At 55.1% G+C, this 15,974-nt stretch overlaps 2 protein-coding genes and 1 long non-coding RNA gene across 6 annotated transcripts in view; 2 read left to right on the top strand and 1 right to left on the bottom strand.

The window, feature by feature from the left end:
• TNR (tenascin R) overlaps window positions 1-4,558 on the top strand; it is a 31,529-nt gene extending 26,971 nt beyond the window's left edge. Inside the window, exon 21 of the mRNA XM_068690144.1 lies at window positions 12-4,558. Within this exon, the coding sequence (XP_068546245.1) occupies window positions 12-131 (120 nt within the window). The 3' untranslated portion in view covers window positions 132-4,558. The remainder of the gene's footprint in view (window positions 1-11) is intronic.
• On the bottom strand, window positions 4,505-7,807 carry LOC137860193 (uncharacterized). 2 transcript variants are annotated; one of them, XR_011098774.1, is made up of 3 exons: window positions 6,933-7,807; window positions 6,660-6,834; window positions 4,505-5,366 (listed from the first exon to the last, which is right to left on the bottom strand). It is a non-coding gene; the product is annotated as an uncharacterized lncRNA (long non-coding RNA). The 2 variants fall into 2 exon arrangements; XR_011098775.1 differs by having other exon boundaries at window positions 6,660-6,702; window positions 6,933-7,804.
• Window positions 6,389-15,398, top strand: KIAA0040 (KIAA0040 ortholog). Of its 3 annotated transcripts, none has more exons than XM_068690147.1 (2): window positions 6,389-6,409; window positions 12,995-15,398. In XM_068690147.1, exon 2 carries the CDS (start codon window positions 13,097-13,099, stop codon window positions 13,430-13,432), a length of 336 nt encoding a protein of 111 aa, XP_068546248.1. In that variant the 5' UTR covers window positions 6,389-6,409; window positions 12,995-13,096; the 3' UTR covers window positions 13,433-15,398. The 3 variants fall into 3 exon arrangements, with proteins under 3 accessions (XP_068546248.1, XP_068546246.1, XP_068546247.1); XM_068690145.1 differs by lacking the exon at window positions 6,389-6,409 and adding an exon at window positions 9,235-9,392; XM_068690146.1 differs by lacking the exon at window positions 6,389-6,409 and adding an exon at window positions 9,614-10,312.
• Window positions 15,399-15,974: the final 576 nt, after the last annotated feature.

Here is a 15,974-nt window from a genome sequence, read left to right as displayed (position 1 = left end):
CCTCCTGCCAGGGAATTAACTGGTACCATTGGAAAGGCCACGAGTTCTCCATCCCCTTCGTGGAAATGAAGATGCGACCTTACAACCACCGTAACATCTCTGGGAGGAAGCGACGGTCCCTACAGCTCTGAGCCAGCCAACCCTCTCTCCCACCACCTGACCTTTTCTGTCATTTGTTTGTATTTTATAATATGAAAAGGGGGAAAAAAAAATACTGCTCCTCTGAGATAGTAACCTGACCCTCATAAGTCCTGGAGGGAACCACAGCACAAGCAAGGGCTGTGGGAGAGGAAAGACCTCATTGCTTTGCATCTGTCCCAGAGAAATACCAAATTTCCAGTCTCCCTACCCCAGTACTTTGGCCCTTAACACGAAAGGAAAGAGACCGATAGATCTTTGATATTTTTGTTAAAAGACTTAGAGAAGTCAATACCCCAACAATACCCTGTCAGATGCTTTTGCCACAGGGCTCATGGCAGAACCCTTCCCCACAGGGACCTTGGTGCAGCCATGTCCACCCCAGCAGTGGCCAGGGCCACCCCACCAGCTCTGGGCCACCCCACGGGCACCAGCTCCCCCAGCAGGCAGGAGGTCACCTCTCTCCCCGGCATCCTGTCCTGAGCTTTGGTTATTGCAGGGGTCACCAGGAAGACCTGGAAAAAGTCTGCATACGTAGGTGAGCCACAGAGAACCCACAACTCGTATGCTGGGAGAGGAAAAAAAGAAAAAGGGAAAAAAGAAAAAAAAAAAAAAAAAAAGATTAGTGCAGTCTGGCAGTCTTGTTAGGGCCTGTTTCCTCTGCTTTCTCTGTATGCCATGACATTGTCACTCACCGAGGTCACCGGGTGCAAACCAAAGAGCCCCAGAGAAGGACCAGCAACCAATAAACTACTGCACAACCCCAGCCCAGCCCAGGTGCCATGTCCAGGGGCCTCCAGCAAGTGGAGAATGATGCCAGCAGCTGAAGGAGGATATATGCAAGCTGGGAAACACCCAGTCCCTTCCCTCTCCTACACCATCCCTCTTCTCTGCCATCACAAGAGGGACCCAAATAGTGCCTTGGTATCACCATCTTTCCAATGGGAGATCAGTTCTTTCCCCTCTTTGAAGGAAGTCTTGGTCTATTCAGACTTCGGAGCACTTGGAGACCTATGAAAGGCAGACATGTTCACCCTTCCCATCCTTAATTTCTCTCATCTTAAGGAAGACAGAAACTTCAGGTAACCTTGGTTGTGCTCTGCTGTTATCAGCACCACCTTCACAAACCCAAGCATCCATCTCTCTGGATCCACTCCTCTGCAGAGGGCTGTGGTCAATGCTGTGCATTGTCCCTCGGAGAAGGGACTTGTCCACACGCCCGAGGACAATGCAGCTCATCACTGGATTCACAGCTGAGGGAGCATTACAAATGCTAAACACTGCTTTTTGATTTGATCACACTGAAGCTGCTTTGTCTCAAGAAACATCTTCCAGATGGGAACATAAAGGCATCTTTGCAGTAGCTTATAATTCAGGCCAGTGTCTCTTTCGTGGTCATGCTCCTTGGTTTGCTAATGTTACTCGTCACTGCTGTGGAGCTGAAGAAAGGCCTCCAGCAGGAAACACAGCCTCTTCATGCATGCTGTGCATCAACACACAAGCTCAGACAAACCCCAGGTCAGGATCGGATACAGGGTCTGGACCTTCAGCCAGTCAGCTCACAACATGCCATCTGACCACAGGGAGGATGCTGCAGCTCGTGCAGAAATGAGGCATCTCTTCTTCCTTCCCATCAGCATTAAATCAGGCACCAGGTGCAGCAGCCAGCTGAGCAAGATGATAGGACCTGACACAGGCAGTGTCACTGATGGCAGTATCTCACACCTCCTGAGCAGCCCACCCCATTTTAGGAGCCAAAGAGCCAACAGGTGGCATCAGGTAGAGCTGATTAAAGGTGAAGAAGCCTCCTACTTGACCAGCACGGTAACATTTTTCCCCACCACCAAGCTTTGGTAGGTAGAAGTGCCCTAACAAAAGCACTGTTGTGTGGTGGTTATAGCCAGGAGCAGAGACTTACAGAGGATGGCATTCATCTCCTGTCTCGGACGGTGCTTTTTGCTGGTGCACCCAGGTGAAATGAAGAGACGTCAGTGGGAAATCGGGAACTCAGCATTTGTTATCAAGGGGAAGGCAAGAAACCTCTGTTTTCATAAGCACAAAACAAAGAGAAAATCAAAACTTGCCTTGCTTTTCCAGGAGGCTCAAAGGAAGACTCTCAAAGAGGCTGATTATTCTTTGAGCAGGTTTCCTGACATGTGTCCCTCCCTCCCTGCTTAAATCTGTCATCCCTCTTATAAGTCCTGTGGCTGGGATGAGAGAGCCCGGCTGACACCACCCCATTGCCGGGTCTGATGGACGCCCTTGGAGATAATATTCAACCTTCCAGTGTTATTGTAAACCAAACAGCTTCTTTCAGAACAACAAAGGGGCCCTCACCAGTGCAAAACGCTGGCTCCTCCCTGATTCTTGGTCTGCTCTTGCCTGCTTGGCTTCTCTCCATTGCTGTCCTGATGGTTCAGGCACCCTTCACCCGGGCGTTGCTGTCGTTGCATCCCTTGTCTCACACACGGCAGCAGGGTGCTGCCTTTCCATTAGTTTGGTGAAGCAACACTGAAGTTGCTAAAATCTTTGGAAAGGAAAGATATTTACAAACTGCAGTTTTGCTCTCCTGGTGACAACCTAACCCAAGCCCAGGCAAATGATCAGCAGTGATGACCAGATCCTCTGGGCCATTGCCCCTCGTTCACGTTGTCCATAGACAAGATGCAGTTTTTCAGAAATTTATTTTTCATCAGCTCACGATGACATTTTTTTTTTGGACTAAGCTCCTGCCAGTGGCTTCAAGCAAACTTGTGTTTAATGGTGATGCTACAGAGTGGCCAGATGACTGAGTACAGCCTCTCTGTATCCTTCATCACCCAGAAAAGGGCAAGCCATTTTTTTCAGAATTCATTCTCCAAATACAGCAACTTTGGCCCTGTCTTTCATCAGGGTGGCTCAGGCCTGACACTCCCAGGAATGAAGGCTGGGTCCCACACGGTGCTCATCTCAAGAGAACATCGCTCCAGTACGTGGCCCATCGCTGGGCTCTGCCCAACCAGTTTGTATGGCCCAGGCTTGTCTTAGACCCCAGAACGAACCTGAAGCCCCTCCCCAACCCACACCGGTCCTGCAGAGCCACCTCATGTCCATCACCCAGCAGAAGACCCACAGGACCTCCCAGCCTTGCAAAGCCACATCTCACTTTTAACCCCAAAACCCTAGAAGGAAACACCAAGGAGCTTTCTCATCTCTTGCCCGATGTTTTCTTTCCCTCCATTTCCATTCCCAGCTGACCTGAAGCCCATCTTTCAACCGTGTGCTGCTTTAAAACACAGCCAAAGAAAAAAGGCCTGAAAGGAAAAGCTACTCTCAGTACACTGATCCTCAAGACAGTGTTCAGAGATGGATAATTTAGTGAAGAGGCCTCCCTGGAAATATCTGGGCTTTGGCAGAAGGATGCTGGAGGAGTGTCAGTGCCACTCAAAGACTGGGGAGAAGCCTTTGCCTCTGCTCCTTCTCTTTGTGTTCCTTCACCATGGGCATCTCAAAGTGCAGTACGAGCCTAAATGTACTCTCACCTCTTTCCCAAGGGGATATTTACCCCATGTGAAACAGAGCTTAGGGCACCCTGATGGAGTTCAGCAGGAGCCAAAGCTCCCACTCCTGGAGTGGCCACACACCCCCAGCAGTGCCCGTGAGCCTTGACCCTCCCAGACACTGCCAACAAAGAGTTCTCACCCCCCCAAAAAAACTTTAATCCTTACACCCATTGACCAAAGGCTCTGTCCCGGGGCCAAGCCCAGCCCCACCAACCACCCAACCGAGCCCCCCACACATGGGTTGCACCCTCCAGGGCCACCTTCCCCCCCTCCCTATACCAGCTGGTGTCCGAGTGGGGATGGTGCCATCTCCCTGCCCCTTGTAGGGGAGAGGTCTGGGGGTATGGGGGGGAAAGGCTCGTCCCTGGGGAAATTATGCCCTCCAGGCCCCCTCGGCACCCAGCCTGGGGGTGCAAGCCCAAAGCTCCGCAGGTGCCAGCAGCTTCTTGGAGGGATGGTGGCACTGAGACAGAACCAGCCCAACAGAAAGCAGTCCCCTGCATGCAGGCATTACACTGCAATTGTGCTGATTGCTTCAAAAATCCAAAACAAATAAATAAGAAAATAAAAACAAACACACGCAGATACAAAGGAAGAATAGAGGCAATGAAATCCCTTGGACAGATTCTAATGAACTAAAACACAGACCACTGCAGCCAAATGAGGGGGAATATGAAAGCAGATAAATGCATAAAGAAAATAAATAAATAATATATTAAACAACCCTCCCCACCCCGTAATGAAAACGTAGCTGGGAGAATGGGATCGACGCTTGTTAACCATTGTTAACTAGTATTTTTAGTCCTGACCGCTCTTAGGCTATGTATAGTTCCTTTTTTTAATGCATTTTCTATACATTAATAAAAGATACCGAAGGAGCGAGCTGTGTGCCTGTCTGTGTCCCCGCCTGTCCGTGTCCCCTGCCCCTAGCACCCATCCAACCCTGGGAGGAGGCACCAAGCCCTGACCCTGTTCTCCCACCAGGGACTCTCCTACCCAGGACCTACCCAGGGCCCCTCCTGATTTTTTGTGTCCCAACAGCTCGGCTGTGGGTGCCAGGGGTTTGTGCCACGAGGTTCTTCCAGGCTGGGAGAACGTGGTCTTCATGCTTGCCAAGTGTGCAAAGAAACATGAAGGGGGAACACAGCAACTGAGACACAAGGGGCAGAGCAACTGGGCTAAAAATAAAAATAAATTTAAACAAGGAGGAACATTGGGTACACCCCAGCACAGAGGGGCTGGGCAGTCTGCATCCTTGGAAGTTCTCAGGATCCAGCTGGAGAAAGCCCTGAGCAACCTTATCTGCTTGGGGCAGCAGGGACCTGAGCCTCTGAGGTCTTCTCCGGACCAAGTTACCCCCGCACCCCATTCAGAAGAACAGAGAGACCCCACAATCGGGTCAGGGGGGCTGGTCCTTAGGCTCCTGGTACAACAGGAGCAAGCCGGGGGCAGAGCTGCTCCTTGGCCTCAGTTTCTGTTCACAAATTCAACTTCCCAGGGGTCTTCAGCTTTGCAGTTCACAGCTAGAGAAACCAACCAGTGCCAGTGATCAGGAGTGGAGCTAGAGACCCCGACACCTTTGGTTAAAGCCCCCTCCTGATTTAAACACGAATCTGTCCCCAGCACGAAGGAACCCCTCAAAAGCCATATTGCAAGGCAGCCTCCTTCCACCAGCAGAACGTGCTCCTGGTAAAAAAAGAATAAAACCTTAATTTAGCAAAATCTCCAGGACAAGTCTGAATTTCAGAGAGCATGGGAAGTTTCCCTTCATTTTGCACAGAGGCTTTATTTAGATCTCCTCCTCCTGAATTTCCATGCTCGCTGTGCTGCCAGCCGGGATGAGAAAGCCTGAAAGAAGCCCTTCTGCCAGACTGCTACAATATTTGTGAAATTTAATTTTGGAGAGACAAAACCAGGGGAATTTGCTTGGTGGTGGTTTCTAAACTTCTGTTTCTCGCTCCAACTTGAGAGAAAAAAAGGAACCGCTGTGCATGGGGCACAGCCACAGCCCCCCCGCTGCCAGGAGCCCTGGCCGAGCACTGCCTGCACTCAACAGCCCCTGTGTGCTGCTCTGGCAATGGCCCAGTGCAGGCCCAGGGCCAGAATGGCTCTGATTTGCACCAAGCAAGGCCCACAAAGCCTTTTAGAGATGAGTGAGCTGGATGGCAGCCCCACCAGGGTCCCTATCCAGCACTGAACAAGGTGTAGTTGCGTGGTGCCATTTCACATCTCTCGCCTCCCTCCTGGGCTGTGCACGGCAGCCACGTTCCCCCGGGGCTCTTCCAGCCCGAGCAGAGCCCCCAGCCACCAGCCCCGCTGCCTGCACTTTGTCCTGAAATGTTTCATCAGAGCCCTCTTACCAAAGTCCCCTTCTTGCATGAGCGATGCTCAGGAACTTTGTCCCACCAGCAAACATCGGGAGCACGGACAAAGGTCCCCGACCAGGCTGGCAGACCAGTCCCAAACCCAGAGCCTGAACAGCTGCAGTATTAACCCGCTACCTCCTCTCCTGAAGCCACCCCACCATCCTCCTTTCTCTGCCCGTCACCTCGTCCCTGTGCCCAGAGCGAGGGGGATGCAGAAGCCATCTTTGGTGTCCACAACAGGCCCTTGTCCCCATGCTGTCCCCAGCCTTGGTGACATCACAACAAACGAGGATGTTGAGGAGGGAGAAAAGAAAGCAGCTTTGCAAGAAAAACCCTCCAGAAAGTGAAAGAAGGAGTGATAAGGTGGGAAATCCTATCATTAGTGATTTGACGAGTAGATGAGAGAAACTGGGGGCAGGGAGGGAGGAAGGGGCACCGTGGCATGAGGAGTGGCATGGAGGGATGGAGGAGTGCCAGCATCCCATGTCCCCCTGCCGCTGCGGACAGGCCCAGGCCCTTGGGCCACCCTCCTGCTCCCACGTCCCCAGGGCACCCGAGTCATGTTGAAAGCAGCCAGCATCTGCCCACTCCCCGTCTCGTATCGGTTCCTCACCGGTGACCCAGAGCTGCCCCTGCCCACCAGCTCCAGCATCCTCCTGGGGGGGGCAAGAAGAGGTAAAGCCGCTGTAAGAGGAAGGCCTCAGGCATGTTTTGCCTCTTTCACCTCCCACAATTTGCATCTCGCTTTCGTTTCCTCAGGCACCCAGCTGCTGTCCTCCCCGCAGAGCCTGCGTGAGCAGGGGGAGCTCGGGGCAGTGCCACCAACCAACACTGGCAGCCAGGGGTCTGCAGCACATGGGGACCCCCTGTAAAACACCCCAAACACCTCAAATCCTGGGCTGCTGCTCCTGGAGCAGGGAAGATTCGGGTTAAACTTCAGCTCCAGCAGCCAAAGTCCCCAGGTGGCCAAGGGCTGTGGGACATGAGCCACATCTGGGAAGTCCCATCTGAGGTGGTCCAAGCCCCTGGTGGGGCCGGTGCCACCAGGCAGAGTGGTCCAGCCCTGCCAGAGCCGAGCTTCAGCTCCCCAGAGCACCAGCAAGTGGCATGTCCCAAAGAAACGACTTGCAACTGGCATTTTTATTTATTTATTTTTAATTAGGCAGCTGCTTATCATTAAAGAAATGGCATCACCTCACCCAGCTCTTACTGCTCCCCTGGGCTCAGGTTTGGCGGTGCTGCACACAGGGGCCCCAGGGGCACTGCTCAGCTGAGGGAAAGAGCACGGCTGGGAGGGGGGAGCCAGCTGCGACCCTGCTCCCACAAACACGAACGTGTTTTTGCCTAAAAGGGAATTTTGGCAGCTCTCAGCATCAGGCAGAAACCAGGTGTTCAGAGCAGCATGAGATTAAAAAGTAGTAATAATAATAAAGGGAAAGAAATCCAACCAACCCAACCGGCATCTCCACTCACAGCCGTTAACCCCCGGGAGGCCGCCTTGCAGCCAGCAATCCCGATGGAGAGAAGCCAGGTCAGATACAGACCCTGGGGCAGGAAAACCCCGTGGGCACCGAGGCTGTGTCCTGGCATGGCTTGTTCCCACGCAGGTGGTTGACACCCCCCCAAAAAAAATGCAGCCTTGGGAGGCAACGGGTGCTGGGATCCCCATTCCCACTTACTCAACAAATTGCAGAGCGAACCTTGGGAGAGGAAAGGCTGTCACTGAGCCCCCCAGACCCCAAGCTCCATGATGCCAGCCAAGGCACTGTGCCATGCTCACCCTCTCCTCCAAAGCATCGCCCATCCCATCCTCCTCCCACCTCTCAGGTTTTGCTCCAAAGCCGGAAAGGCGACTGCTGCTGTTCAAATAAATACCAAGGGCTGCTATTTTTATCCAGTGAGTGACTGGGCATGCTTTATTTTTGGTGTTTAAGCTGCAGCCTCCCTTTTTCTTTTTTTTTTTTTTTTTTTTTTTTTATAGCTGGGAGGGGGTAGAGGGAAGGAAAAGGCAGAAGCATCGGGGAAAAATGAAAGGAATGTTTCCCTGGGAGCAGAGTTTTCCATTGCTTACTTTAAGCTGGGCCAGTGTGTGCAAACAGAGAGCCGAGGGGAAGGTGTGCCCGTGCCTGCGGCCGCTCCTGTCTGTGCTGCCTGGGAGGCAAAATCGGGAAATTTGGGGGTGAGGGTGCAAGGCTGCAACACCTCGATGGGGAAAAGTTTGCAGCAAGCGGTGGGTTTGCTGGCAAGTCCGAGCAAGGAGGAATTAACATCACGTAACAATTGCAATTGAATGTAGTAAACATTTGCCTGAAAAGCAGTGCTGCAGCAAATGCACACCCGTTAATGTCGGCTAGGGGCTGGGGCAAAAAGAGCTCTCGGCTGTGGGATGCATCTTTCCAGCCACGATTTTGCCCTTGATTTGGGTTAAAAACAAAGTCCTGGGGGATTGCATGCTTTGGGTAAAAATAGGCGATTTGCTGTGAGCTCCCGTGGCTCCTATGGGATGCGTAGGCTCGCGCCTGGAGCGCCGATGCACTACTGGCGCTGTTTTCTCTGCCAGCCAGAGGCACTTCAGCTTTTCCTAAACTTTTAGGTCTTGTTCCAGCTTTAAAGGGACCAAAACTCCCACAAAGGTCTCCACAGGTTCCTCAGCCTGAGCTGGAGGGCCAGGAGGAAGAAAAAAAAAGTGGCGTAAATCCGGCGTGGGAATGATTCATTGGCCTCTGAGTCACAGCTTCCTCTTACTCGGTGCCGCTTCTGAAAAACAGCAAAGGCGTCCCCAGCGCCCGGGCACGCTGGGCACCTCCTGCCCAGGGGGTGCCCCTTTGCCATCGCCCAGCACACGCTGTAGGAGCCAGGGTGGCCCCACGGCCTGCGGGGCAGCGTGGCGGACGGGTGAGAGGAGCAGGTGGTGGGCTCCGAGCCCCCAAAAAGCCGGTGGCTGCGTGAAGCCTCCCGTGCCAACCCAGCGCCATCGCGGTGCCCCGTGACGGGAGCTGGCACCGTGAGGGGCACGGGCGCTGAGGGCGACGCCGGGGATGCTTCCACGTTGCCCCCCAGGCCCTGGCTGAGGGGCTGGCGTTGCTCAACCAGAACTAAATAAAGTTGTGGAGCCCCCAAACCCCTCTCGGGGCGCCCCCGTGGGGGCGGGCTCGGGGCAGGGGGGGCCCGGGAGGGGCCGGCCGGGGGCGGAGGCAGCGGGGCCGGGCGCCCGTTCCCTCCCCGGGAGGGCGGAGGGAAAGGAAGGGGAGGGGGGGCCCCGGCGTCGTCGTCGCCTCCCCGGCGGAGCTTGGGCGAGCACCTGGCCGGGGACGCGGGGCAGACGGAGGAAGGCCTCGGAGCGCAGGTCGGGGGCGGGCAGGGGCTGGGGGCTGCGGGCCGGGGGGGCGCTGCGGGAGCCCTGACAGCGCCGGGGGGCTTCGGGTGGCCGGGCCGGGGCCGTGCTGATGGGGAGGGGGGCGCAGGGATGGGGCCGAGCTCACGGCGGAGTTTGGCTCTGCGCCGTGTATCCAGAGCCCGCAGCGGGAGTTTTGGGGCTGGGGGGGGGAGCGCCGGCACCGCTGCGGGCTGGAAGGGTGGCAGGGGGAGAAAGGCGAAGGCTCGCTTGGGTTTGGGTTTGGGTGGTGGCTTTTGGCGTGCTTTTGGATTTTTTACCATTTGAGGAACATCTCCCGAGCCTGCTGTGGGTTGGGGATGCCGGCTGGCCAGGCTGGTGTTATGCCTGGTTCCCAGCAGGGCAGTGTGCAGGCACGGCTAGGAAGGGAACCGCTGGCCCTCAGGGTCAGATTTCACCCGGGTTCCCTTCAAGCCTGCAGGTGCAAAGGGGAAGTGGATGTCCTCCCTCTGTGCGTGCCTTGCCACCCCTGTGCCAGCTGTATCAGCAGGCCCCAAGGGAGAAGTCCGCATGTAGCAGGTCCCAGCCCCGCTCTCAGGGAGCTGCCGCCTCCCTGCAATCTTCACCTCTGGCCCCAGCGCTGCGGTCGCTCAGTCTCAGGCATGGGCGAGCTGGCATTGCCAAGGCAACTCTGTGTTTTGGTTCCTTTGCCTCCCCAGCCCAGCCGGGAGCGTGGTTGGCCCCATTTTGTGCTTGTTTTCCACCCACGGCCGCCCGTAACGCAGGAGATGCTCCCCGCCCTTGAAAATCGGCTCGCTTCCAGCCGACGCCAGTTAAAAGAGCCGACGTTGGGCACCCACGGTCAATAAAACCTTATACAAGGGGCACGGAGAGCAGCCCCAGCCCCACGTCCCCGCCACAGGATTTCCCAAGTGAGTTACCGTGTCAGCTTTCCCCTGACGTGCTGCCAGTGCTGGCTACCCAAAAACAAAGAGCTCATTTAGCAGGGCATTGAGCAGCCCTCCCAAAGACACTGCCCTGTCTCTGAGCACCTCCCTGGCCCAATTTTTGGTCCCATACCTCAACCGAGAAAAACAGCCAAGCTCCCGCCAGCAGCTCTGCGGGCTCTGAGCTTAGGCCCATCAGGGGCTGTAGCATGGACGCAGCTCTCCCTCTCCATCCTCTCTCTTGGAGGGAGATGCTGTGGCTTCACCAAACTGAGTGACACCATGACATTTTCCGAAATGGTGAGGCTGCACTGAGGCAGCCTTTGAGCTAGCGACGAGTGGCCTCGGCTAACCCCTTGCGCTCACAGGCTCCAAAGGCACCAGTTTTCCTGCCCTCCCCTCCCCTCTGTTCTTTAAAATTGAAGAACCCCTTTCTTTAGCACATAGATATCTCTTCATCCGCAAAACAAAGGGCGATGCGCACACCAAAAAGAAAAGGCGTTTATAAACCAGCTGCGGAGCCGTGCTCGGAGGTGGCCGGGGCTGTGGTTTCAGCACAGGGCAGTGCCAGGGCCGCTGCCTGCCCCTCGGAGGGACACTGCCGGGTTGCTGCACCACAGCCCCCGGTGCCATTACCCTCGTCAGTGGGCTCAGGTTGGGACCCGCTGCTCCACTGCTTCCCCACATGCCTCAGCCAGGAAGGTCCCTCTGGGCCAGGCACATCCCAAAATCAACCAGTCGGGGCTTTTTTTCAGCACATTCAGATCCATTTTCAAGTGGAAGCATTTCAAAGGGCTCCGCTTTTCTTTTTTTTTAAACTGCAAACAATTAATTATGAGCTTAAAAGGAAGTCCCAGCCCTCCTTCCCTCCTCTGAAGCTCAGAGGCAGTAAACACAAAGCAGCTCAGTGCAGGAATAAAACTGTACATCCTGTTTTGTCTGAAACTAAGGCGGTTGTTGGTCTTGTGTTGTTGTTTTGTTTGTTTGCTTTTTGGAGTTAAGTGTATCATAGGAGCCAGTGTTCCTGCCTGGATAATGAATGGCCAGGGTATTTATGGATAAATGGCAAACTTGCCTTGCACAGATGGCTCAGGCCGAGGGAAAGCTGCTCTGTTTATTTGTGCTGCCATTTAACCTTTATGACATCTCTACTAAAAAAAGGCCTCCGAGAGGAGGCAATTTGGGACACCGAGCATCTGAAAGAAGCTGCCCTCTGCTTTCCCCCCGTGCAGAACCTGGGGGCAGCAGAAGTAGCAATGGGCACCAGGGGACGGTCCTGTACCTCCCTTGGGAACAAACCCTTTTTTAGTTTCCCTTGGAGCGTGCAGGAAGCAGAAGATGCAGCGCTTCCAAAGGCAGGATTTTCCCTTTGGTGCTGCCCCTTGGAGCCTGCCTGCCCAGATACCGCCCCTGACAGAGAGCCCTGCTTCCTCTGGGGGTGTCACAAGCGCTATGTTTAGGGCTAGGTGGGGCTCTTCTGGTTTCTTTTTCAGACGGGGTAGTTTTTCTGGTCACTAGGAGGGCGTATGACTGTGAGGCTAGGCGGGAGGATGTGCATGGCAAAGTGCAGCGGAAACCCACAGTGCTGCGTGCACGAGCATCCTCGAGGCCGCAGGTGCTGCAACAGCAAAAAGCGTGGTTCAGAGCGGGGAGTGACAGCACCGCAGTCATGGAAGCTTCAAGCAAAAGCAGGCCAGGGCTGTCCCTGTTCCTTCCTGGGGGAGTGTGTTCTCTGCAGGAGCAGCCAGAGACCCAGAGATTGGGGGTCATCTGAGCGGAGCCCAGCTGCCAGTGGCTGTTGGCTCTGCTCAAAATTTCTCCACTTCGCCCTGGTCTGGCTGCTGGTGATGGCAAGCAGCCCCTCCAGGACATCACTGGGGTTCAGGCTGTACAGCTGAGTTGTCACCCTGTGAAAGTCTGGTTTTCCTTTTACCGTACCTTTGGTGCACACTGGGATTTTGGTATTCCCTGGAGAAGCTGTAGGGCTTGAATACCAAAGGCTGAGACACCAATGTAAAACACGCAGCAAGGGTGAAACATGGTCTTAGAGCCTGATGTTGCTCCTGCTGGCTCTGTCTGCACAGTCCATAGTTCAGTGACCCCAAAACTTCAAATTCAGGACTCAAAGGCCCCAGAGGAGCTTTGTCTGGCCCTAAGGCAGGACCAGAGGGAAGCTGGGAGCGGAGGCAGCAGCTCCCTTACCCCTGCCTGCCTCCACGGCGGGTTGCCTGCAGGAGGGTTTCCCCAAAAACCTGGGGCTCAGCAGCACCTTTCCCTCCAAGGGAGAGGAAAACCTCACGTCATGCCACAAAAATGTTCCTCAGCCCTGCCCAAGCCTTGGAGCAATTCCCAGGTGAGTCACAGAGACTCCTCTATCCCGGGCCAAGGCTCATCCCACTCCTGCAGACAGCCCCTGCTCACACAGAGGTGGAATTGGGTGCAGGGCTGCTCTCTGGGGACTGGGGTCCCGCACCACACCACAGGTGATGTGCTCAGGTTCAGCAGGCTCTCACCTACTGAGTGCTCCTCGCTGGAGGGACGCTTGGCCGGACCCCTCTGTGACTGCAGACCTCTCTCCCTGCAGAGGCTTTGGCCGTGCTGGCAGCTCCAAGGAAAAAAATGCCAAGGGTGCAGGCAACTGACTTGTGTGATTTCTTGTCTCTGCAGGCACCATCCAGAGCCACTTGTGAAGCCCGATAGCTCTTTACAGGAGCCAAAAGTATCCTGAGGGGCCTTCAAGCGGAGGGAGCCTGCTGCCCAGGGGGCAACATGGAGCAGAAGATCAGCTCCTTCTTTAATTCCATCTTGGAACTCATCCGCACCAAGCACAAGGAGGGAGTCTTCAACACTGTCTGCCTTGTAGTGCTGATGGGCCTGCCCTTCGTCGTCCTCATCGCGTCCATCTTCATCTGCTGCCACTGCTGCTTCTCCAGCTGGCGGCGGCGGCGGCAAAGTAGGAAGAAAGGCGGCCCCAGCAGCAAGGGGCAGCCACACGCCGACAAGAACAAGAAGAAGAAGAAGAAGAAGAAGGATGAAGAGGACCTGTGGATCTCAGCTCAGCCCAAGCTGCTCTTGCTGGACAAGAGGCCATCCTTGCCCATCTAGCAGACAAGAGGACACACGGTCCGTCCCCGCAGATGCTGCCGGTCCTTCCAGCTGCGCACTACGAGGGGCAAGGAGATGCCAAAACTGCTGCCATTTCACAGTGACTTTGAGAAGAGGCAGAGCCCAGCACCAAAGGGCCAGCACAGAGCAAGGCAGTTGGACGCAGGTTTGTGTCCCGCACTGCAGCGGTGTGCCCGAAGCTCAAAACCCCGGTGAAGGACACACACGTGTGTGCGGACACCGGTCCCACCGAGCACCTGGGGGTGACCCACCACCAGGCTGTGCACCCCCTCATCTTGGAGTCACAAAGCAAGCTGAGCGCAGCATTACAGCACAGCACAGAGGCATCCTGTCCCCTCTGGCCCCCAAACCAAAGGCAATAAGAGCACCGCAAGGTGCAACTCAGCCCGACCTCAGAGACCTCAGGACCCAAGTTAAGGCAGCAAAGCAGAAGTTCATGCTACCACCCAGCCTAGAGGCAGGAAGGAGCGAGGAGGCCGCAAGACCAGCCCTTTTGCACCAGCACTTCAAAAATGTTCCTTGAAAGACTGTTTTGTGCAGACTTGCCTTTGAAGAGCCCACCGTGCTGCAGCAAAGGCTGCACCACCTCTGTGCTACTGCAAGAGCAGAGACACAACCTGAGGCTGTGTAACAGTTCAGCTACGGGCATTAGTGTTATTTATTGAATGACTACTAAAGAGCAGGACCAAAGGCCCCCTCTGCCGGGGGCTAGGCACACTGAATCGGTATCGGAGCGGCAGAGACACTTGCCTGGCACACTCAGCCCTTCTCTCGGCCCATGCCACGCACTGGGACATGCGCAGACCCACCAGCACACGCCGCTGCCAGCCGGGGCCAGGCGGGCAGCTCTCCCAGCTGCTGCATGGCTGTTGAGACAGCTGCATCTGGGATTTGGGATGTGCTGGAGGGTACATCCTGTCCTTCCTACCCAGCTGGATCCTGCACCCATCTCCATCCCCATCATCCTCATCTCTCCATCACGTCCTTGGACAAGCGATAGCTCAGCCGGCCTCAGCAGCTACCAGCCCACACCCAGCTCTCAGCCCTGCTCAGGTTTAACCTTCTGCTCCCCCCAAACCTACCTCCTGAGGAGCTTGGGGATCTCCTCTGCACCCCACGCTCCATCCCACCATGCTCTGTCTCCCCCAGTTTGCTTTGCCAGCGAGGGATGCGCAGGTGTGATCAGAGGCTTCATCACATCCATTTTTTGCCCTGCATCCTCCTGCTTTTTACCACTTTTTAAAGCCCCTGGTGCAGACTGGAGCTGCCAACCAGAGCCAGACATCTGGGGAGGAGAAGCCAAACCCACAAGGACAAGCCTGGATGGAGCTGCTGGACGTGGCCACATCCAGCCCGAGGAAAGGCAGTGCCATTTTCCCAGCTCCCGGGTGGGAAAGCCACCAGTTCCCAGCGGTCACTTTTGTCACCCGGCCCCTGTTTGTCCGCCTCCACCAGGGCGGTGACGCTAATGTCACATCACAGGGCTTGGCTCCATCTGGCTGCGTTGGTGACAGCCTTGAGGCCAGGCTCCTCCTCACGCAGGGCTTAAATTGCCCCCATATGTGCCTTATTTCCCACTTCACTTTGTGACCATTGAAACAAGCAGCTCCCTCCTCCCCCAGAACAGGAAGCAACATATAATGGTGGGAGAATGAGGCTTTGCCACACCTAATCCCAGAGAGAAACATCCGTCCCCTGGCCAGGTACTGCTCCCCCAGTTCGGCCAGACCAAGAAGGGGCTGCGGGGTGACCCCACAGCACCCACCGTGGTGAGGAGGCGAGAGCAGCACGGTACAGAAACGCCACCACGTGGGCCCTGCACTGCAGCCACCCCTGCACTGCCTCCCTGCAACTTCATTTCAGCATAGACCTCTTATTTTCCTAAGAAGTCCATGCAACAGGGGAAAAAAATAAACTTTTTGCTTTTTTTTTTTTTTTTTTTTTTTTTTTTTTTACAAAAATAAATTACTGCAAAACTGTAATCAAGTGCCGTATCTCTAGCTCTCAGTCATGTTTACTTTCATGGGGAAATTTTTCTTGTATCTGTGCCCTGGCCCTAGATAAGACAGCGGGAGAGCTCAGTGGTCAGAGGCTCTGTGCCTTCCTGTCTGCAGCCAGCTGTGCAGCTCCAAGATGTTTTCTTAAAGAAACAGCTTAGCTTAATCAAGTTTAATGGCCTCGCCTTGCTAATGAACACAGTCGAGCTCCTCTCCCCAAGGGCAAAAAGTAGCAGGAGGAAGAAAAAAAACACTTTGCAGCTCAAAACGCTGCTTTTTTCCTCCTTGTGGAGGGTCTGCAGCACAGAGTGAGCCCCAGCTGATTTTCATCAGACAAGTATTTCACGGTGTCTGCAGCTCCTCGCAGCTGTCTGCACCAGGCATACAGCAGGGCCAGAGCTTCCCCAAATGGGGCAGTGAGTGGCTGCAGAGTTCCCTGTCCATGAAAACAAACAAAAATGAAACCTGCCCCCGGGGGTGGGGGGGTCAAGTTGATCATCCCTTAAACTGGAGCAATCCAGGGC

This window comes from Anas acuta, chromosome 8, assembly GCF_963932015.1.
Source record: "Anas acuta chromosome 8, bAnaAcu1.1, whole genome shotgun sequence".
Lineage (NCBI taxonomy): Eukaryota > Metazoa > Chordata > Aves > Anseriformes > Anatidae > Anas > Anas acuta.
The sequence above is the reverse complement of the archived record's forward strand: the minus strand, read 5'-3'. Positions and strand labels throughout refer to the sequence as shown.

Excerpts from the sequence above, each read along its gene's own strand:
- KIAA0040 (XM_068690147.1), top strand. The coding sequence starts at position 13,097 with ATGGAGCAGAAGATCAGCTCCTTCTTTAATTCCATCTTGGAACTCATC.